The sequence below is a fragment of the Dipodomys merriami genome, unplaced genomic scaffold (assembly GCF_024711535.1).
Source record: "Dipodomys merriami isolate MVZ:Mamm:240054 unplaced genomic scaffold, mDipMer1.0.p SCAF_99, whole genome shotgun sequence".
Taxonomy (NCBI): domain Eukaryota; kingdom Metazoa; phylum Chordata; class Mammalia; order Rodentia; family Heteromyidae; genus Dipodomys; species Dipodomys merriami.
In genome coordinates, this window is record NW_027206612.1 from 1,026,484 (window position 1) to 1,050,336 (window position 23,853).

At 47.0% G+C, this 23,853-nt stretch overlaps 1 protein-coding gene across 1 annotated transcript; it reads right to left on the reverse strand.

Moving 5' to 3' along the window:
- Positions 1-8,155: 8,155 nt before the first annotated feature.
- Rsad2 (radical S-adenosyl methionine domain containing 2) lies at positions 8,156-20,785 on the reverse strand. The gene is made up of 6 exons (XM_070014695.1): positions 20,368-20,785; positions 18,606-18,767; positions 15,707-15,936; positions 13,982-14,131; positions 11,812-11,844; positions 8,156-10,859 (listed from the first exon to the last, which is right to left on the reverse strand). The coding sequence occupies exons 1-6, from the start codon at positions 20,747-20,749 to the stop codon at positions 10,695-10,697; spliced, it is 1,122 nt and encodes a 373-aa protein (XP_069870796.1). The 5' UTR covers positions 20,750-20,785; the 3' UTR covers positions 8,156-10,694.
- Between the last annotated feature and the right edge of the window lie 3,068 nt (positions 20,786-23,853).

Sequence of the window (23,853 nt, forward strand, 5' to 3'; positions counted from 1 at the left end):
TGCCGCCGTGCCCGCCCGCCCGCCCGGCAGCGCCCTTTATTCCTCCCCTGCCCACCCTCCGCCGAGCGGGGACGCGGGCGCGCCCCGAGCCGAGCGCGGGCTCGCGGGGCGCCGGCCGCCTCCCCTGCTCGCCGGCGCCCCCTGCCGCCCCCGGCGCGCACCGCGAGGCCCGCGCGGCCCCAGGGCGCGCCTGGTGGCGGAGCGGGGGAGGGAGGCCGGGGAGCGGGGCTTGCAGGCCTAAGAAGGGTCAATGGCATGGGAGACCCCAAGCCTCCTCCCCCGCACCCCGGCTGCGGACGGACGAAGGCGCGCGAGGGAGGCCTCCTGACCGACCAGAGCCTGGGGCCAGGAAAGAAGTGTCCCCCAAACCAGGTGCCAGGAAAGGGCGGAGAGCAGGGCTGCGGGGCGCAGGAGCTGAGCGAGCCGGGCGCTGTCCCGCGAGGTGACCTCGGAGCTCCGGGCTCGGGGTCAGCCCGGTCCGTCTGTCCGCGGGCCGTGCCCCGCGCGGCGGCCCGCACCGCCACGCCTTCCTCTTCTGTGGGGTGCTTATGGCTTGTCTGAGTAGAATTCCCACCTTCTGGCCACGACCTCTGGTGAACCTCAAGGTTCATGTCTGCATCAGACGTGCTCAGAGGAAGGGACACGGTGTTCAGAGGAAGGGCTGCCTCGGTGTTCAGGTTCTCCATCCTCCAGAGTTATGGGGAGGGGGGATCCACGTTGGTCTCCTCCTCCACCCTCCACGTCCCCCCCCCCACAGACACAGAGCCCCTGGGGTGGAGCTTCTACAAACCCACCCAACCATAATTCTTCCATTTTCTCAGGCGGACCACGCAGGTGACATGTAGTAAAGGGTTTCACACGGTAAATAACATCACTGATAAACTAAGTTCTCCACGGTCCCCTTACTCTGTGGGTGAGCTCATTTCTCCAGTGAATTAAACCACAACCATTTTACCCACCTTGGGGTTCTTTCCAAATTGCTCTTTGTCTTCTACATGGGTATGTTTACTACAAAAAAAAAAAAGAAAGAGAAAGAGGCTGATCTCTATTGAAGTTATTCTGCTAAATGTACCTTCTCTTCAAATACGCATGAGCACTTGCCTTCTGGGGCTTTGGTTTTAAATTCTTTGTGGAGACATGGTCAGTTATTCCCAACGTGAAGAACCTGAAGAGTGGAGTTTTCTTACTCTGGTCTCTCAGTAAAAGATGGAGACAGGTCTGTCCGAGGGCCTCGTTGAGGTACAGGCATGCACACCGCCTTGGCCTGCAGGACACCAGTTAGAGTCGTGAGTAAGCCAACCAGGAAGGCCTGGGAAATGGGACTGAAATCACTCCACACGGTATTCCCAGATGAAGAGGGCTGCGCTGACACAGCTTCATTATGAAACCAGGAAGTAGAAATAAAGTTGGAGAGACTGTGGAGGTGTATCTGGGGTGAGGAGCAAAACCAACCGTCATCTGACTGGAGAGACACAGAGAGAAGACCCCTACATTAGCTTATAAAGCACAATTCCCAGCAGGTCACGAAGTGCACCTCGGGTATAACTTTCTTTCTGAGGCCTTCCAAATCTACCATCCTTTTCCCCCGTCTCTGAACACACACGGTGTCTGGTTTGTTTCTATGTGGGTATGGCCCTCCTTCTGAGGAAATGCATAATTGGAAACATGTAGGAGACCAAGATCCCAATTAAACAGCGTGGAGGGACGGAGGCTGGACCCTGCCTGCCACTCTGGGTGCTTTGGCATTTTCTGTCTGATCTGAAGAGTCTATAGAAGAGTGATGGGCCCATTCCCGCATGGGCTTCCCCCATAGGCCCGAGCTTAGGAAGTGCTCTGCTGCGAGAAGACGTGGCCCCTCTGGGACCAGGTGCTCTCCAGCAATAAGCAGCAAGCTGTCCACTCTCTCAGGGTCGTTTCGCCCATCAGGTTGGTCTTTACTTCTGCCCCCAGGTGGTCATGCTGGCCCTTTTACAAGACATCCATTGCTCATGTTGGTGCCAATGGCAGCCTGGCTCACCACCCCTCACTGAACATGTGTTTTTGAGACTACTTACAACGGCAGTACATAGTAGGGAGAAAGCCAGCCAGAGAAGTGGTATTGATGCAAATGGTTCAGAGGCCGGAGAACTGGAAATCCATTCTGAAGATTTTCTTACAGACAAAAAAAAAAAAAAAAAAGGAAGTTCAAGATTCACCTTTGTGGCTTAAAGGAACAAAATAGACAATGGAGTTTGTGTGAATGTATGTTCACACATTCTGTAAGCCCAGAAAATTTGGGTTCTGTTTTCTTTAAAATTTTTTTAACTTAAATACAATTTCCCACTTCTAGAGAGTGGTAGGAAATATAAAAATATCCATCTTCATCCTGACCCTCTCCTTAGGGACACACCAGACTCCGGGGGATTTGTGGTCCTGGGGGTGTGGGATGTGACCTCTCACCCCTCATCTGCAGCTACTCACACGCTCACCCCAGAAGCCAGGCTGCCTCTGCAGGAAGCACACGCCGCGTTCCACGAGTGTGTGGCTCTGTGTCGCTTCCCCCACTCCCAGGGCTAAGCCAACCACTGGAGAAGAGTGTTCCACTCTTGGGTGCTTTATGAGAAACTTTCCCCCACTCTGCTCATCTCCCAACACTCGAACACACCCCTCCTCTCTCACCCTGATGTCCCCGTCTCACCAGTGGTTGTAGCATCCGCATCCACATGAGCTGGGGCAGAGAAGTTGTAGTCCAACAGTGTCAAACACAACTTCAAGAAATAAAGTGGAAATGAAGAAGGCACTTCACCATTGCAGTCATATAAGGACACCGGCAGTGAATTGTGTGTGTCCTCTCTCTGTTTCCCCCCAAAAAGTTGTGTGGAAGATGTTAACCTCCAGTAACTCAGAATGTGGCCCGTTGGGATAAAGGCCCATTGCACATGGTACCGGTTCAGATGGAGTCACACTGGAGTAGGGTGGGCCTTGAAGCATCGTGACTACTCTCCTTACAGAGGAGGGAAATGTACACACACACACACATATATACGCGCGCACACACCCAAGGAGGAAGTCACATGAACGTGACATCAGGGGTGACGTGATGCTTCCTACATACCAAGAAACACAAAGATCGTCAATGAATGGCTGGATGCCGAGGAGAGACTTGGGACAGATCCTCAGTGTCTCACAGGGACCAGTCTGCACCTGGATTGCAGACCTTGATTCCCCTGTGTTAGTTATGCTTGTCAACTTGACTGGGCTATCGGCTGCCCACATAGCTAGCCAAGCCTCGTTTCTAAGATGTATCACCCAACCCACCAAGGGCTCAAAGGGAACAGAAAGGTGGACCAGAAACGAATTTGCTCTCCGATGGGGAGCATTAGACTTTTTTTGCCCTCCCATGTCAGAACTCCTGGCTCTTAGGCTTCAGTTTCTAGAATTTACACCAGTTTGCACCCAGACTGCCCACCACACCTCCAGATTAACACTTGTGATCTCAAACTGAATTCCATCACCATTCTAAGGTCTCCAGGTTACAGGTGGCAGATCATGGGACTTGCTTATAATCACATGAGTCGATTGCAACATGTATATTAATATACATCTACACTCTCTGTTTCTCCTGGTGTCTGCAGGACATGAACACACCTCCACATCTGTGAGACAGTACATTTCTGCCATTACCCTAGCAAACTAAGATGGGCACCTGGAATGGATTAATGAGTGATTCCAATTGAGAGCCTACGAGTGACAATGAAAATCAAAGTGCCATCCCAAAGTGGGAAAATACAAGGTTCATATGTTAATGAGAAGATAATGCTGTTTTTCTTGTTATTCTTCCAGAAAATAGAAACATTTTCTTGTTTTGCTATTAAACAAACTTTGCTCTTTTCTACTCTCTATAATTCAAATACAAACATCATGGATTCTTAATAGGCATTTTGAATCAAAAAGAACCAGAGGGAAAGTTTTATAATTTCATACAAAATTACTCCAGATTGTGAAAAGTGACACTCATGTGATAACTCATCAGTAACTATCAGAGGCAGATGGTCTGGGCTTTATTACGGGATTAAATCTCAATAGGGGACCAGAAACTGAGAATATCACAAGTAACAGACCCAGCCCACAGAGACTCACAGCTTAGGAACACAGCCTGCTGAAGAGTCAGGCAACTCTCCAGGGGTTTGTGGGGTGCACAGGGAGCTGCACCTTGTCCCACTGCTCAGCAGTATGGGAAGGGGCCACATCTCCTGGCCTGGAGAAGATTAAAAGCTGAACTTGGAAGTATGATTTCTCTTGAAATACATATATCAGTCTTATAGCCTTGTCGCATCAAAATGTGTGATCTCAAACCATTGTAAGCCAGAGACATCCATGCTTACCTTAGACCAGTTGTATAAGTAACTCAAGTCCTTCCACGCATCTCGGTCTTAGATGCCATTAGCTTCTTTTTGCCACCATGAGAGAATAGTTGACACAGACCACTTCAGTAAGCATTTATCTTGGCTCAGTTTCTGAGATTGCCCATGGCCACATAACTCCTTCACTTTGGGCCTGTGCTGGGGAAGGGGAGGAGGTGGGGAAGGCTGGGAACAACAGAGCTGCTCACCCATGGCAGCCAGGGAGCAGAGAGGAATGAAGGTCTAGGGACAAGGCCTGCTCTTTGAGGCACACCTACAGTGACAAACTTCCTCCAATTAGACCCTGCCCCCTACTTCCCACTAACTCACAACAATACCATTGACCCATGAGTCCATTCACGATTGGTCCCCTGATAAAATCAGAGCCTTCGTGATAGAATCACGTCCCAAATCCCAGCAGCTATCACCCAAGCCCCATCACCCAGAGCGGGAGAGTTTAGATCAAGCCCTCACAGACCTTCATTCGCTGCTGAGGACATATCTTGCTGGTGAGAACCTGAGTATCTCACCCTTAATCACACAGCGGGAAATCAAAATGATCTTCTACTCAATCCAATAACTGCAAAGATTGAGCCAGCCTTTTCGCTCCTTGGCCTGTCTCTGATTTAGCTGTCTTGTGTGCCTAGCTCTTATCCTAAGTTTCTGGATTTCTCAAAAGTAGAAATGCTGACTCCCCTACTTTGATAGTTCCTGTGATGTCCAGCTCAGTTCTGGTTATACCAAGCCATTCTTGAAGTAGACTTTGGGTTCAAAAAGGTCCTGCTAGATGTCACCTAGTTAGGGAAGGCATAGAACTAGGAAATAGCTCATTTCCCTACTATTCTCTCTACTCCCCTCACCCAGCCTGAACCTGTAGAAAAGTAGTATGTGTCTAATCTGTTCCCACCACAACTTGACAAAAATAAGATTTTTGTTTGATATTTCTCCAAACTTCTTGAATTTGTAGGAGATCAGATTCAGTTGTGAGGAAGACTCGAGGCTGTGTCACAGGCAAGGGAAGGTTGTATTTAACTGGAACTTTCTAAGAGTCATCAAGTCCTCCTCCTCACAGGACCTTCTAAATCTGACCTTGCTCAGATCGGACCTTACCATGTTCTATGTTATGTGTGACTGAACTCTGCTCCATCAGCTTCATATGCTGGAGCCTGGCCTCAATGTGGAGGGGTATTTGGTATTTGGTAGGTAATTGCAGTCTAATGATATCATAAGAGTGGAGCCCTAGTCTGAGAGGACTGTGAGGGCATAAGAAGAGGAAGTGTGTGTGTGTGTGTGTGTGTGTGTGTGTGTGTGTGTGTGTGTGTGTGTATGAGAGAGAGAGAGAGACAGAGACAGAGAGAAAGAGAGACAAACAGAGAAAGGCCAGCAGCTGGAAGGCAGGAAGAGAACACTAAACTCAATCAACACCTTGTCTACTCGAGAAACACATTCCTGTTGTTGAAGCCAACCATGTTGTGGTGTTTTCCTGGGGCAGCTAAGATGACTGATGCAAGTTAGTTCCCCTGGAGTAGACCTGAATGCCTGCCATCTGCTCCACCTGCTGCAGCAGGTCCCGTTGTCATACTTCAAGCAACCATGAGGTCATTGGCTACATAAACAGCACTGCCTTTACATGTGCACAGGCTTTTCTGACACCTCGAGAACAACTTCTTGGTGAGGAGGATTTTCTTTGAAAACACATTCTATCCTAGGCACTAAGAGAGAACTGGGAGAGGTCAGTCAGTCCATTTGGAATGTGAGGAGGGTGTCAGGGACACATGGGGGGCTGAGTGGAAAGCAGCTTTGGGGAAGCTCCCCAACCCCTGGAGGAATGAGGATGCAGTCCGCCGGTGCTTGGCACAGTTGTTTTCGGAACTGTGAGGACAAAGTAAGCACATCATGGGAGAAGCACATTGTATGGAAGCAAGAAGATAAAAGGTGGGAGTCCCAGTAACTCCCCCTGGCCACGCCCCCAGCGGCCCCACTTCCTTTCTGTAGACCCCGCCTCCTGAGGGTTCCATCCCCTCTCAATGTTCCCGTGGGATGGGTCCAAGCCTTGGATGCAATTCACAGCTGTATATAAACATGTCCCACAGATATGTGAATCCTCGCAGTCATAAAATCAATGTAGAGAACATATAAACCCAATACAACGGTGGTTTTCTAGTCAGCTGTGGTGTTGTTTTGGGGTTTTTTTGAATGCTATTGAATGTCTTCACATCTATTAGTGTGAACTGTTCAGGACTGGATGTTCTTATTAAAGTAAAAAAATGCTAATTGGCCCTGAAAACCTTCAGAAGGTTTTATGGAGGAAGAAAATGCTTGGGTATAGGCTCCATTTCAGTAAACCCCATGCATAACTGGAACAACATGAGCTAAATTAATAGTTACCTCTGGGTGATGCAGTGACAACGAGTTTTATTTTCCTCCTTTTGCTTCATCTACCTTTCAAACGTTCTTCAAGTGCGTATTTCCTAGAGTTATAAAAATTAAATGATATCTAAGTTTTTCTGATGTATCTAGCTCATCAGGTTGGCATCTGAGTTGGGTTGATTATACCCGTGAGGTTTCTCTGTGAGATTTGCTGTGACTTCATAGGACACATGTCTGTGGGGGCTTGAGCCGTGTCCCTGAAATGAGGTCACTGGAGCCTGACCACCAGGATAGCAGGCTCTGGCAGCCTCCATCTTGTCTTTGCATTCCTGAAGCTCTGTCCTCTTGGGGAGGACTAGGAGGCTTCTAGATAGACTTCAGGGGGACACACTTTCTCCCAAGGTGGACCTGTTGCCATCTGGAGTTCCCGTGCAGGAGGGAGCAGGCAGGAGACTATGATACATCTCAGGAGGGCCAAGTCCAAGACAGGAGGGCCAAGTCCAAGACCGGAGGGCCTGGGGACGGGGGTGGGGGGTGGGGGGGACATGGGGGCTGGGGCAAGAGGGAAGGCAGGCTGAGAAGATAACGCGCAGACAGTTCATATGCTGCTGGCTCACACGACCCAGCCATCCGCATTCACAGAGTGGACTGGACAGCTAAAATTCAGGGTACAGTGCTACCCACCCTTGGAAGGTCGTGTAACGCGCCACCTGCTGTCCCTCTGGCACCAGATCTGTCCGCGTGTCCTGCTTCCTCCCCCTCTCGGAGGCCTTGCTGGTTTTACACCACCATTTATGCCACCGTGTACACCACCTCACTGAGGCCCACAGGCCTTGGTGGGAACTTTCTGTCCCCAGCCCCCAGTTCCCGGCCCCTGGCTTGCGCTGCGCTGTCACTCTGGAGGGGGAGACAGGTTGTGAGGATCCACTGGCTGCTGCTGAGCTGACTATGATGTCTTGCACTTCTGCAGCGTGAGTCTGCTCATGGCGATGCCAGAGGCAGCTCCCTGGAGCCGTGCAGGGACTGGGTACTGGGGCTGGGAAGGGGGTTTAGTTTCATCCCCGCTGTTATTTCTTCCCAGGTCACAAAAGAACAGCAGCACCCCACCCTTGTGGCGGCTGGAAAGGCTTTGGAGCCTTTGACATCCGTGCAGGGGTTGGTCCTTTAAGATGATCAGATTTGGGGGTACAGGGTCTCCAAGTTGCTGGCTTCAGTTTTCATGGAGTATTTTCCTCAGTGGTTGTCTCCACATAGTATTTCTGCAGGGTGGGCTCATGAATAATTGATGACTTTGATGATTTCTAATGCCTAGTTGCCTTTAGTGGTCAGTTTGTAACAGTACATAATTATTCCAAATATATGCCAAAGATAAGATTCATAACATCAAACCACTGAGAGAGAAGGAAGGTGCAAAAATATTTTAATATATGCAATGTTACAATATATTAGATCTATGCCCGAGTGTCCTAAATGAAAATGTGCATTCCCTAAAAACAACTTCATACACTTACTCAAAGCCTGAGTGCTTGGTCTCTGTCTATGTACATTTTTCTCCATGAGAGGGTATGGTGCAGGATGAGCTATTTTTGAAAGGAATCTGATTGCAGTCATATTAGGTTCCATGCAATGATTAGACTCCAAACTCCAATGATAAAAACAAAACATAAGCCCGTTCTCCAGAGATTTCAGCCAAATGACTCTTTTCACATTCAAACTTGAAAGAACACAGCAACAGCCATGTCATTGAACAGTAAGTACAGAGATGATTAGTACTTGGTATGCAGTAAATAATTCCTTTTGTCCTGTCTATTCAGGCTTCATGTGTTAAATCTTATTTTAACTTAAGCAAGATTTAGGCACACAATTTCTGTACACACTTCAGAAACTGCAGTCAATTTCCCTTTCCCTTTCCTAATACAAAGGGTTTCACAAAACCCACAGTCATATGTAAGAATGAGAAAGCAGAACAAAACACTCATCCACATTTGAAGTTTGCTCTGAAGATAAAAGTTCCTACTTCTCTAATTCAGGAAAAAGATAGGTGACTATTTTAAAGCCTTACAAATCCCAAGCTGCTGTGTGAAGAGTGAGAGGTTAGAAGATAAAACAGCTAGAAAATGTCCTGAGAATGGGTTACTTCCTGAGTGGCATTTTGTTTTGTTTTATATATGTTTTCTTCAGGAGAAAGAGAGATGTAGTTTCCTCAGCTAGAATGAAGGGCACTCCAGCTTGGCTTCAGGCTGAGAAACCCGCACTGACTGTACCCCTGGCGTCTGACTGGGAATCAAAGCTCACTCCCTTTTACTAAAAGTTTTAAGTTTAAGCTGATTATACGGAGTCTGCATAGTCTACATAATATCAAAACCCTCAGAGAAAAATCGTTTGTTTTTTATTTTTAAGCACAGAAAACACAGCTCTCCTGTCTTGAAGGGGACCATAATCATAGGCCAATTATAACGATGATTGAACTTGGAAAGCGTTTTATAAGAGAAAGAAATCATAAAAGCAAATCTCTTCAATTCACCAAGTCCCACACAAAGTACTGGGGTCAATCCCCAGGGCGGGTGGAGTTTCTCACAGGTGCTTAATGATATCAGACACCAAGCGCCCTCTAGTGACCCCCACTGGAATTGCGGCTAAATTAAATGACTGCTGGGGGCAAAACAAACATTTCCATTGCTTTTGTTTCTCTAAAACAATGATAGGAAATCGTTATTTTCCAGGCAGTTAGATGGTTTCTAGTTACATAACTAAACTACATGCAACAGACCAACAAGAAGAAGAGTTTGATTAAGTAACATTCTCCTACTTTCTTTGTGGGAGCTAGAAAAGGGACTGGGTCCTTTCATATTACACTGTATCTTATTTCCACTGATTAGGATTACTTGAGAAATAGAATAGGGTTCTGTGACTCCATTTGCACAAATTCCAGGCACATGTTCTCCTTTAATCCTGGATATCGTGGCTTTAGCTTCCAGTGCTTAGCTAGCCACTGTTACTGCACAACACAAGAAGACAGTCAGCTATTCTAAACTCCTGGTTTTACTTGACAGACATGTGTGGCCTGAGTAACGGGCTAGCATAGTCTTCCACCACCGCCCTTGTCTTATCATCAGGAGATGTAGAGTGGATCTTGGTTTTGCCAGGAATCTTGGAAGAGACCCAGCATGGACTCACACCACAGTCACCGTGTGCATGGCAGGAAGTACTTTTCCCTCTTCTCTGTGCTAAGTCTTCCTGGCAGCAATGACATTTAGTAGTTCTCGAGCTTCTCTGTTTACCCTTTCTTCACTTCTGAATAAAAGATTTCAGTGGAATAAAGGCAGAAAAGAAGTGCTGCAACAAACAGAAATTATTGGTAAAGATACTTGGTAATGCGTCCAGATGGGAAAGCTGGCATCTCAGTCTATATTTGGTCTCAAAAGGAACTGACTCTGAGAAATTTTTTTAAAATACTGTAAAAATAATAGCTTCAAGATGAAAACAAAGGAATTGCAGTAAAATCACTCAAAGGGAAAAATCAAACACAGACACTGGTCTCATAGAGATGGCTGGGGCTCATTTCCCACAATGCATCTGTGAAGTGGGTTATAGGTCCTGGAAGTAGGCGGATAATGTATGCTTTCCTTTGATTATCATTCTTCCATTCTGCTCCTTTAAAACAAAATAGAAAACCCAAATAAAATCAAACCAGAAGTGCTTTTTACAAAGCCAACCAGCTAATACCCAGCTGTGGTTATGCATTGTCCACAGACTTCAGGCAATGTCCACAAGACTGCAGGCATCTACAAGTGACTCTGGGTCCACAGGTAATCAGGTGTGGTGTTCAGGAGGAAATCAGACTTCTGGCCATGAAGAAAGACCAGTGGTTTGTCACGGCAGCGGTGGTGGCTGCACCTGGCTTTTCTCCCCCAGCGCGTGGAATCCTGTCGCATCTCAGCGTCACCAGTCCAACTTCAAGTCTGCCTTGCTCCATACGTACTTCCCTCCTCGCTTCAGAAACATCTTTTCATCAAAGCCACTGAATTTGATTGCTTCTTCCACGCCAACATCCAGAATGGACTTGGAAGGGTCCTTGCGTCCATTTCTGCAGTTCAGAAAGCGCATCTAGAAAATTTAAGAAAGAAGTAGGTGTGTTTTCACAGGGCTTATCCTATAAAACTTGATGAGGGTAGAGGAATCAATCTGAAATTTTGCTCCCACTACGTTCATCAGAAGGAGGTGGGGAGCAGCCCGTTTGGGGGTAGCCTTGGTCCAAATCTCCAGACAATCATGACAACCTGCATTTCCAAACTCCCCGTTGGGCCCATAAACTGAATGTTACCAGGATCAATTTTTCCCCTTATGCTCTATCAACTTTATTAATAATCCTCACTGATAAACTTGAAAAGAACAAAATAATCTGTATTTTTATCTACTTCTCACAAGGAAAAAATCCTCCGAATCCTGCGTAGACATGGAGCCCGTAGCTCTTGTTGGAGGTTACTTCTAAAAAACAAAAACAAAAGGCCACCTCACCTTTGAATGGAATTATTTGACCTCTGCTAGACAAGGGTGGACCATCCAGAACAATAACAGAGACAGAGAAAGGTGGGAGGCGGAAGGAGAAGGGTGGGCTCCCTTTTCCTTTCCTAGGCATGCGGGGGTGGGAATCCTGACAATGGTTCTCCTTCCAGCTGTCGCCGTAATCAGTGAATTATAGCTGACCATTTCTGGGTTAGTCAGGGTAAGGCAAAGAGAGAGCTGGCTTTGCTGCCCGGTCAGACCAGAGCCCCTGGGCTAAGGCTGGTTCCACGTGACAGCCGCAGATGCACGGCTTCGAGGGGTGAGTACAAATCCACAGACCCGGGTCACGTTCAAGCCGGGGAGATCTCTGAGTGCAGAGCATGGCACAGGACTAAGCTAGAGCTCACGGTAACAGGAATCACCAAGTACATCCAGGTTTCGCCTTCAAGAAGAACAAACCCATACAAAACAGCTGTGTTCATGTTAGCCTACTGGCATAGCTGCTTAATTGGTTCTTCAGCAGTCCTTTCTTACTCACGAGAGAAATACTCACATATTCATCCAAAATGAGGTAGGAGTCTTTCATCTGCAAAGAGGAATCAAGTAAAAAGTTAGCTTTCATTTCACAGATGTATTTTTCAGTGTGTGTGCTCAACTGTGTGTCACTCAGTGTCTGTCTGTGTTACGATTCTGGGTTCAACTTTCTGTAATGGGTTCCAGGTGAGGGTTTGTGGAATCTCCTTCCATTTATTCGCAGGTGACTTGGATCACAGAATAAGAATTTCTGGACACGTCACAATGGCAAGAAAACTTGGCAAAGCTTTTATTGAGGAAGCAGGCAAGCAGAAAGGCAGAGGCACACTAAAAGGGAGACACACTGGGGTCTTTGACCTTGTGTGTGTGTGTGTGTGTGTGTGTGTGTGCAATAAAGGCATATGGGGCACACTTAATCACCCTTGGCACTGCAGTTTCTTCGCTTGGGCTCAGGATCTCTAAGACTGACCTGCTCATTAGACTAAGATCACTAAGTTTTGGCATCCATTCAAAGAACAAAATATGCATTCTGCCTTACATTTTAAAGACAGCTGTTTCTCCTTGAGGTAAGTACTTTGTGCCAGGAGGAATCATACTCCTAAGTATTTGTTTTTCCAGGATACCTATCCTTTTTTTTCCCTCTCTTAATGATGCTCAGTTTTCAAAGCACACTGATTTGGGCTAGCTGGCAAGGTCAGATAAAGGTGCTCTTTCTCTTTTTTCTCCTTGTACTAATTCCACAGCTTAAGAAGGAGCACAAGGGTTAAAGAAAGGAAGACACAGAGCTCATTTCTGAATTGCTGGCCTCACGTTCCCTGATTTATCCTGCCTCAATTTCCTTAAATCTCATTTGAGTGTTGTGGTTCTAAGAGGGGAGGACCAATTCCAGTCTCTTCCGATTCTGACTAGCCGAGATACTCTGCTTCAGGCTACAAGCATCAGGTAGTCACCCCAAGGACTTCTCTGAGCCTGGCTGCCCTCTCCCCTCCAGTGGTCTTGCACTCAGCACTCTCTGTGAGGTGGCCCCATACAATGACGTTCCCGATTCACAAGGCACAGTGCAAGACTCTCTTTAACTCTGTCCCCATAGGGGCTGAAGAGTAGCTTTACCCGAAGATGCCAATATTACTTTAAGAGGACCTGAGACCAGTGTGTCATGCAAGCTAGCAGGCAAGGTCAGATAAAGGTGCTACCTTGTCTGCATGCTCTTATGAGTAGAGATTGGCCAGCTTTTTTCTGGAAATGGTTAAGTAGTTTTAAAAAAGTGTTTTGTGATTTATAGACCACAGCTAAGCAGCTCCACACTGTACCCCCCAAAGCGATCACAAAAGAACGAGTAAGAGAATAACGTTGGCTGAGCTCCACCATAACTCGAGTAAACACAGCCTGACAATGGAATCCAGGCTATTTTCATCAATCATGAATATTATCCTCGGCTTGATCTAACCCCACCCTCCACCTCCAATGTTCTGAATCAGGAAGCAAGCTGGGGCTTCTCCCTCAGTCCTCGGCTGACTGACTTTTGTACAGGTCAGGTCGGGGCCTGCTGTGAATCAACAACCACCTCTTACCACAGAGTCCCCATATGCCTATCCTCCAGGGCCCGAGAGCTCACACGGAGGTGTGAAGTGAGCTGGCCAGCAGATTGGCAGCATTATGGTTTGCTCCAATTCAAGCCAGGCCAGCGAACACCAGGACCTGACTACTCTCTCGTGATGTACACGCTCTTCCCAATCTGTGGATGGAATTTGCGCTCACTGGATGTATCCCACAGTACCTATGGGAGACAACTGGCAAAGCATTTCCTCTAGTCGATCAAACCTCTTAAGTTATTCATAGAAGTAACTCTATGACAATGCTGATATAAATAGAACAGCATTCATTAGTTCCTCCTAGTGTCTGGGCACTGAATCACCTATCTGGCACATTCTGTATCTGTGAATCACCATGTCAAGATTGTATGTGTGATTCCATGGAATCACGTCATCTACCTGTTCATGGAGAGGGAAAGTAAAGCTTATGCAACACTGCATGCAGCTGGTAGGCAGCCATCATGTATCTCAACCCCTCTCCTCCCTCCCGATTCTGGGTCCTCTAAACTAACAACACAATGCTCTTGGGGGAGGGATCTCTCCCCATTGGAATCTATCTAACTGTGCGATGGCAAGCAAAACCTTTTTGCATACAACCTTCTGGTTAGATTCAGGCACCAAACAGGACACTTCTTTGTGGCGCTCTAAGAATTCTTCAAACTCTTCATCACTGATGACAAATCTTTCTGCTTCTCTCAGAGCATCTTCTCCAGAATTTTCACCCTCAATTAAGAGGCACTGGAAGACCTGAAAGATTAGGAAGAGCTGCTGGGTCAAGAGTGTTCTACCATTGTAGGGAGGAGCAAACCCATTTGAGAGGTTACCCCCAGCTGGGATCAATGCTGGCTCACCAGCTCATGGCTGCCGGTGGTAGCCAGGTCCTGGGCCTCTCAGAGGGGAAGCTGCTCAGGAAAGCAGGCTTCGAGCCTCATGAGTGATCAGTCTGAGCATGGTACCTGACCCAGGGCCTCCATTCCATGATGATCTTGGAGAACAAGGTTCCTACACTGGCAAGAGCCAATGCCCTCCCACCAAGGGCCAGAATCCTGAAATGGTGAATTTAGAGTAATTCAGAAAGTGAGGGAAATGGCTGGGACGCAAGAGCAAGCCAAAGAAGGGAGCAAATATTGAAAGTGAGAAGAAAGCCATGAAAGAAAATAGCTCTCCATCCATCTGTTGAGAGGCCCCAAAGAGAAGGCCAAGGGAGTCTTCTCAGAGGGCAGCTTTGCAGTATGGGGTGCCTCTTGTATCCCTCCCCTGGGCTTTGCACTGATCCCTTGAGGCCTGAGTATGTGCTGCCCTGGCTCTTTTCATTTCATTGGTTGAGCAGACACCCAGGGCATTATGGGAGGAAGAAACATTTGAGCCAGTGTTCAAGGCATTATGGGAACAAGAAAGTACAATGACGGACCCATGTCAGGGTTCACATGTCACTTTTCACCCCTATCTCCCTACCAGTTCCTTTTTCTCTCAACACTGTACATACTTTCATATCTGTGTGAAGCAAATAAGTGTGTCATGGTTGGCACCTGATTAATCATGACACTGAAAAGTCACCTTGACAGCACGAGAATGTGAAAATAAAGTAATATTTTAGAGCACTGTAAAAAAAAAGGAAGAAAATATATGAATCTATATATTTTAAAAAGGCCACGCAGAAGAATACACGTAAAGGACACTCAGGGGAAATCAGCATCAGCCAAAGAGCAGAGATGGGGGACAAAAGGGAAGAGGCAAGGAGAGGTGGCTCTGAATTAGACTCTCAGGGCTTAGAAGTTGTCCTCTGGCTTGTGGCGTCCAACTCCTCATTTTTGTAAGTCCCTCCTCTTCCTGTCATCCATCTTTCTTCAGCTTTCATCAACCAAGAAAAGTACAACTGAAAGTTTAACAGGGCAGGAAGGATGACCAAGAACAAGGACTTACTTGCCACAAAAGGTCTCAGAGTCAGGATTGTTTTCAGTTTCACTGACGAGCATCTCAATGTTTTCTGGATTGTTGAGTCTCTCATTTTATTAAGTTTTTGGTCTGAGCCTGGGCACAGTATCTGATGCTTTCACTCACTAGCTGATGCTCTACCTACCGGCTGACGCATGTCTCCAATCCCTGTTGACACTCTTAGTGTTTGCTGGAGCGGTCTCTCAATGTTTTCTAGATTGGTGAGTTTCTTAATGTTTTCTGTATTAGTGAAACTCTTGGTGTTTTCTGCACTGGTGAGTGTCTCAGAGTTTTCCATATGGGGACAGTCTCTGAATGCTTTCTGGATTGTTGAATCTCTCAGAGTTTTCTGGATAAAAACAGACATAGGCAATACTGTACACTTACCTTCCAGCGGACAGGGTTCAGGGCTCTTATCTGTTTGTTCATGTCCTCTTCCACGTTGAATCGATTAATGACAGAATTGATCTTGAAAGCTACTCGGTAGTCTCTGCACCACATCCTCAACTTTTGAAGATTTTCCACATGGTTCTTCTTTCCTTGACCACGGCCAATGAGGACATTCACTTGCTCATCGAAGCTGTCACAGGAGATGGCGAGAATGTCCAAATATTCACCTGCAAGAAAACAGTCATCAAAGCACAGAGCTCGTTAGTTCACTTAAGTTTCATTATGATAAAAAACATAACTTGTTTGCCTCTGTGCTGTAATTTTTTTGGGAGGAGGGGTCTGGTCATGGGGCCTGAACTCTGGGCCTGGGCACTGTCCCTCAGCTCTTCAACTCAAGGCTAGCGCTCTACCACTTGAGCCACAGCACCACTTCTGGCTTTTTTCTTTTTGCTTATGTGGTGCTGAGGAATCGAACCCAGGGCCTCATGCATGCAAGGCAAGCGCTCTACCACTGTGCCACCTTCCCAGCCCCTCTGTGCTGTAATTTTTAAGTAACAGCTTTCCTCATATCTGAGAAAGTTGCTGAGATATTAGTTGTAGTTCCATAAAATAAATTAAAATAAAACCCGATGAAATTATTTTAAGAATAGGGAATGAAAAGGGTAAGAGAGAGTAATAGAAGAAGATATGTTGATGGGGGAGATTGCATGCATGCTCAGCTGTGTCATAATAACCCTCTCGTGCAGTTAATGCATACAAATAAACAGCTCTTAAAAATGTGAAATCATGTAATTATGGAGCTAACGTGACCATTCTAAAACTACATGTATGTGAATGAGGACTTTATATATTTAAATTAGGGTTTTTAAAACTTATATAGAAATTGTGTAATATATAAAACAAGTATATTATTGAAGTTTCTTGACTTATCTGTAAGCAATTGTAGATTTGCTTCTCCTTTCCCATCATACAGACCGCACTACTTTGTGCAAGACAGATGTAGTATATCCCCAAACTCATGAGCTTCTTCCCAGGTCTTGTGCAAGCTTTATCTGTCTAAATGTTTACAGAGACGCTATGCCATGCCAGGCACAAGTGTACCAGAAGCTGAGAAAACTGAGATAAATGAAAGCCAGTTAAAAACAGGCCCCTCCTTGCAAGGCAACACATTAAGGGCTCTGATAGCCGGGTGTTACCCCAGCAGAGGAGGGTTATTTCGGTTCTGTGACCTCACTTCTGTCTTTCCTGTGACCCCAGGGACCACTCTGGGGTCAGCTTTTCAACTCCATACTCCACATGCATGCGTGCGGGACAGTGCTGTCTGGGGCTGCTGTTCTTTACAAGCTGGCCAAGTGTGGCTGGCTTCTTGGATACGAGGACTTCCCAAAGCTGACTCCTTTTTCTTGAAATTACTTTCAAATGACAGAAGTTGTAAGCCACTATATGCTAATTTACATGAACTGATTCTAGTCTGATTTTAGGGTTCACTTTGTGTTACCTCTGTATAACAGAGGTATAACAGGTATAACAAGCACCAAGCACAAACCAGAGCCAGAGTAAAACAATGATCTATTACTGGGAACAACTCAAATTGTCCTAAACATTGCTCTCAAGTAGATTGGTAATGGAATATCATATCGGGATGAAGCAAGTCACTGAACATGTAGTCGCTCACTAGCCCTCCATACTCCCCAACCAAAGTTCAAACCAGACACAAAGATTTAATATAGATTGCAGACTTCAGTGGTCTGAGCACCAGACCCAGATCCATATAAACTCCTCCCCTTGCCCCCATTAATGAAAGGTTATAATTGGTTGTGAACTTGGTCACTGCCACAAACAGGGCCTCCTGTATTCCTGCTCGGTTCCTACCACCCTGGCACTTTCTGCATGTTTATCTGCCATACACACATTTGAGCAGTGTGAAGCAATCTTCTGATCCCCTTGCTGCATACCCAGGAGACAGGCCCGCCAAGCCTGGAGGGGAGGGTGCTGCTGGGGTTCACACCCCAGACCCTCATTCGCTGATCTCTACCCCCTCGGCTTTCCAAAGTGCTTTTCTCTCTCACCGAGTCTGGTTCCCAAAGCTCTTTGACCTCCCACTCCCATTCCATCACGTATCTCCCTGTGGTCTTGTCTCTGAGCTGGGAATCCTCTCTTTCTGCTTAACCTTTATCTGACAGACTGCTCCAAGCACACACATGTCCCCATGCTGGAAGGGACATCACACTTCTGGTCAACATCCCCAACACATCGGAAGGGAAGGATCAGCTCTGCCTTCCAAGAACTCAAAGCTCCAATGATTCACAAGGCATGGAAAGGAGAAGAGTTCTGTAAGAGGAGGCCTCAAACGTTTTCTGAAATGACAATCGTAAGACTGAGCACAATTTTTAGAAGCTTCCTAATGCCAAGCATGGCCCTAGAGATATCACATGCCAAGTTAACTATGGGACCTCAGCATTCTGCGGGTCTTAATCCTGGCTGCACGGAGGGGCTCCTGGGCACTCCACACCAGTCAATCTAAACACGGTGAGCTTCTGATATAGCTGGTCATGGGTCTCTTGTAGTCCTTCCAGTATTATTTATTCTATGATGCAGCCAGGAAATGTGCTAATTAATGCCATAGATTTCAACCCTTGCTGAGTCAGACAGCCCAAGGAACTCATCTTCTCCACAGTCTGCACTATCTGTTGGGCATACATGTTTATTTAGAGTCCTGCAGCATTAAAACAGCCCTACACACCACACACGACTTGGGAGAAGATTAGGGTAAGCAAGATTTGTTTTTCTTTCCTTCCTATTCCACCGAAGGCCTGGCTGAAGGCCCGGGATGGAAGGAAATGCAGGACCCAATGGTATTAATAGCAGCGCCTGAGGTGTCAGGCAATGGACTGACCGTAGTCCTTGAACCACCTCTCCCGGATCAGGCTGCCATTGCTCACGATGCTCACACTGGGCAGGCCCAGCTCCCTCTTGCAGAACTTCACGAGCTGGCCCAGGTAATCTCCCCTGTCGTGTATAAAGGGTTCTCCTCCAGAAAAGTTGATCTTCTCCATGCCTGGGAGAGGACACACACATCTCATAAGTCAATATTTTCATTAGTTTTGTTTTGATATTTTCGCTCAGTTTGGATGGGACACACAGGGCTGTCCTGAGCCCCTGTCCCATCCTTTGTTTTGTTTTGACCCAAAGTCTCACTATGTAGCTGTGGCTACCTCTCAATCCTCCTGCTTTGGCCTCTGAGTGCTGGGATTACAGGTTATGACACCATGCTTGGCTCTCATCCATTTGTACTCTAATGGCAAGAGTATATTTTTTCAATTAAGGAAAAACAAAAATAAACCCCACCAAAACTGGAACAAAGATGTCTACTATCTTCTCTTTCCTGGTTCTTGTTCCTATCATCAATCTAGCTCTACTGGAATAACCACATCTTTAATTCCTGGTTAGAACCAGGAAAAGAAAAAAATTCCTGAAGAGCTTGTTCTTGTTCCTTTTTACTTTTTTAAACTATGTTAAAATGGAGGCACTTGAATGCTGAGAGGTAGTTGCCCAGATGAACAGATTTGGCTTAGGAGGTGAAGGCATCATGGGCAATCCAGATTTCCCAAGCAGGCCAACACCCCTCATGAGCCGCTGAACACTTCGGAAGATGAGCGGGAGCGCGCCTCAGCTGCACAGCTCCTAAACTCCGTTCTGTCGGACACGTGAGCGTTAGGTCAGATGGAAGTTAGATTGAAGGGCTACATTTCCATAGGATAACGCGCTTCCGCTCAGTAAGGAGACAGTACAGATGACCAGGCGCACTTTCTTACTTGGGTGCCCAGCTGTGGGTAGGGGACTAAATACAGAGCTGGGCAAAGGAAGTCAGAGCTGATAAAACACAGACTGCATGATTTCATTCATAGAATGCCCAGAACCAGGAAGCACAAATAGGTGTATGCAAAGGCACAGGGTAATAGCTGTGCACCTGGGCTCCCCATGTATGAAATCATCAAACGATGCGTGGAAAGCAGGATTTGGGCATGACTGCTCTCCTCCACAAATAAGTTCAGCCTGGAGAGGAAAGGCTGCTGGCTGCGGAGATGATCTAAGAAAGACAAGCAGCAAGATGGAAGGAAGGACAGGATGAAGTGAAGATGCTGCATTTGAAGTAGTTTTTTCTGAACTATCCTCGAGTGACCAGCATGATGGCGTCTAGCCAAGCGAGTCTGGAGAGCAAGGTCCCTGCCATCTCTGTTAATATCATGATTTCTTTTTTAGAAGTTTCCTAGGAACAACACACACACACATACACACACACACACACACACACACACATACACACACATGCAGCTCAAACTTGACTCAAAGCTCAATTGTTGCTACTGCTCTTCGGTTGAAGCATTTTTCTTGTCAACTTTCCTCTTTTCTGCAGGATTCCGAGTGTGTCTGACTGTCCCAGGCTGTTTCTCTGAGGATCACAGGCTGGGGTTGTGCCCGGGTGTCCACTCACTACCTGCCAGGCTTTAGGAATAGCTGCACCTCATCGCTGCCCACCTTGCTCACTGCTGCACGGCTTCCCGCCGGGCAGTGCTGCCTGGGGTGGCCAGGGGCTGGCCTCTTTCTGTCAGCCCTCCTCTGCAGGGTGCAGTGCCCCAATTTCACCCAGGACTCACCTGCTTCCTTCAGCAGCCACAGCCCTCGCTTGGCCTCCTCCAGGGGCAGCACAAAGGATGTCTTAGCAGTGTGGAAACAGAATCCGCACTTATAGTTGCATTGGCGAGTGAAGTGGTAGTTGACGCTGGTGGGGATCAAAGACGGAGTCCCTTCTTCACCCTCCTCCCCCTCTTCCCCTTCCTCCTCTGTCTGGGGCTCCCCCCAGGGGTTGTGCCCCACTCCCTGCTGTCTCTCCTCAGCACCCAGCCCCAGGAAGGCTGTCTGCAGCCGGCAGAGCAGAGCAGTCAGGCTGTCCCAGAGGGAGCCCAGCGGCTGCCTGCACAGGCTCAGGAGCCTCTCCGCCAGACTGGTGGGCAGGAGCATCCCCATGATGCCTCGCATCCATCCTGCCCAGGACGACCCTGGCCTCTTATATAAGGGTGGAAGGGAGCCCGCCTCCCAGCACGCCCTCATGGACTCAGGGTCAGGACCCGGTGAGGGAGGAGGGACACACCCCTGCCAGTCACTCTCAGCTGAGTGAGTTTCTATTTTCTCATGAGTGAAAATGAAAGTAGACACAGAGCCAGGACAGGACGGGGCCAGCAGGCTCCCTGGCACCCCTGCAAAGCCTTCTACAGAGGACAGTGCCCAGGAGCTCTCCAGCCTGCCCCTGTACTCAGAGAGAGACAGTCACTTCTTCATAACACTGTGTGTGTGTGTGTGTGTGTGTGTGTGTGTGTGTGTGTGTGTTACTGTGGCTTGAATATAAGGATCAGCGTGCTTGCTCATGGCTGGTGCTTTACCAGTTGAGTCGTGCCCCAGATTGGCTTTGAGCTACCATGATCTTCTAATCCCTCCCACTCACCTGGAACATGAGCAGCTGGGAATGTGGGCACCGGCCTCCCATGTCCCAGAAACATGGCCTATGTATTTTTTTTTTTTCTTTTCGGTCATGGGGCTTGAACTCTGGGTCTGGGCGCTGTCCCTGAGCTCTTCAGCTCAAGGCAAGCACTCTACCACTTGAACCACAGCGCCACTTCTGGTTGTCCGGTGGTTTATTGGACAGGAGTCTCACGGGACTTCCCTGCCTGGGCTGGCTCTCAGCTGTGATCTTCAGATCTCAGCCTCCTGAGTAGCTGGGATGACAGGTGTGACCACCGGCATCCAGCTGCAGCCCGTGTGTTGTTGCCGTAGCTTGAGCACCCCTTAGCTGAATGGCAAGGAACTGGAAATGTTTCAGATTTGTTTTTCTCTTGGGCTGGGTATAACACTCCATGGAATACTACTTAGTTATGAAAAAAAGAAGGAAAGCATAGTGTTTGTATAAGACATTTGGGGGGAGTGACGGAAGTCTAAACATGAGATTGTCTGTGTTTCTCATACACTTGTAAACATAGCTAGAGGGGAATGTCAAACTTTCAAATACTTTTGTGCATGAAACAAACCACAGGTGGAATTTTCACTTGTGGTATCTCACTGCAGACTCAGGCTTATCAGAGGTCTACTCCAGGACTCCCAAAGAAAACAAAACCAGTATCTTAAACAGACATCTTCCCTCCAACATTCAAACTCATTGTAGCACAATTCACAGGAGGCTACATATGAAATCAACATATGGGTCATCTCAGAAGTGGGTAAGAACATGTTTTATAAGCACACACATCATACATACACACACACACACACACACACACACACATACACACAAGGACACACATACTGAATGAAATCAAGTCCTTTGATGAGCTGGACGAACATTATTTTAAGTGAAACAGAGGATATATTAACCCATGCTGAATGACTGCAGTTACCCCAATAGTTAAACTCAGAGAATGATGATTGGAAGGTACCAGGAGGGATAAAGTTTTGTTGGTTAGAATTTCAGTTTAGTAGAAGAAATTTCAAGAGATCCACTGTCGGACAAGGTGATGACAGTTCACAGCAATGTGCCGTCTTGGAAGCAACATAATAGAAAGGTTGCTTGACTCTGGGCAAGGTGGGAGGACTGTGGAATCTTAGCATCAGGCCCCTCCCCAAGGCCACAAAAGGCAGGAGCCATCGGGAAGTTAGGTTTTCATTTAACTTGCACATTGGGATAGTGTGAAAATGCAGACATGTTTATTCTCATACCATTTTCAGACGTTTTTTTGTTTTTTCCCAGTGAGGGTAACTGGATGCTTTCCCCAGATGCCTCACAATTGGCAAGAATGACCGTGGACTGCCTTTGTTTTTTAGTTCTTGTAGGAAGCAGGTGGATCCCTAAGGTAGACAGTTCCTTCTATTCCCTCTATAATCAGAATGGTGTTTCTGTGCATCTTGAGTAAGGTGGAAACACCCAGAAATCCAGCTCTCAGCTCGTAGCCGTGTGCTGCTAGGCCTACTACCTTTGAGGGCTCAGTCAGCCCTGTCTGTGGTTCTTCTGAATGGAAACAGAAACAACTTGTTTTCCTGGACAGGGAAATTGAAAGTAGGCTCTGCCAACAAGCTGCACAGTAGAATTGCAAATGATGGTTATGCAACTGTTGATCTGACTCAAGCGCTTGAAATCATTTGAGCTAAAGGTGTTGTAAGCTCTTCTCCTAGGTTAGCCTTATTGAGAAAGGCTTCTGAGTCATGTGCATACAAAGTCAAGTATCAGATAAAATATTAAAAGGGAATCACACAGGATTTGCGAAGCAAGATATTATGAGTTGAATTACAGGTTGGCCCACTAGTACATAATTGAGAGTAAATTTCTTTACAAGTATGGTGTTGTGAATACTTCCGGAATTACCCATAGTGATGTCTCCTTCACACAAGGCATGTTAAAGATTATGGGACAATGTGGACCAAGCCCTATGGGTAATATTTACCACATGCATGACAGAGGCCAGACACTGTGTTTAACTTCGAGTTGATTCACATCACAGCTCAGAAAGCATGTCACACAGAGAGGAGGAATTTGAACTATGATTTAAGCCCTTACAACAATAATCAATAATTGCTCAGCATGATCATGTTACTCTCTCATTGTGTCCTAAGTCTGCTCTACCCGGGGCAGTTTTTTAATTAATTAATTCAGGTTATCAGGCATACTTTTTTCCTCCTTCCTTCTCCCTTCCTTTCACAAGCATGTAGTAAGGTGTTCCCATGCCTCAGATAAAAATATTGACATGGATGAAGTCTAAGTGGATGTAATTTTTAAAAATCTGTTGTCAAAATGCTCACAAAAGTCACCATAATTTAACTAATTTTTAGAAAATAATTTTGGTAATTTCTGAGCACAGGTATATTCCCTCTTAACTCGTCTCTGCCTCTCCAGGAGTGGGGTTCAGGCACGGCAGACTTTCCCTGGCACGTAACTGATTTAGCCAGGTTAGATGCTTTACTGCCAGTACAGTCAGAAGTGCTGCCCCTCCGCCTCCACCAGACAGCTAACATGTGTGCATCTGACTTTCTGGTCAGTTTACAGGCCTGCTGCCCACCCTGCCTCCCAGGCCAGGCCTGACAGCAATCATGGGGTTCTG

Coding starts and splice junctions, on each gene's coding strand:
- Rsad2 (XM_070014695.1), bottom strand. CDS start 20,749: ATGCGAGGCATCATGGGGATGCTCCTGCCCACCAGTCTGGCGGAGAGG. Junction 15,937..18,605: donor GAGGTGGTTCAAGGACTACG/GTCAGTCCATTG, acceptor GTTTTCTTGCAG/GTGAATATTTGGACATTCTC. Junction 11,845..13,981: donor TGCCTGAATCTAACCAGAAG/GTTGTATGCAAA, acceptor TCCTCTTTGCAG/ATGAAAGACTCCTACCTCAT.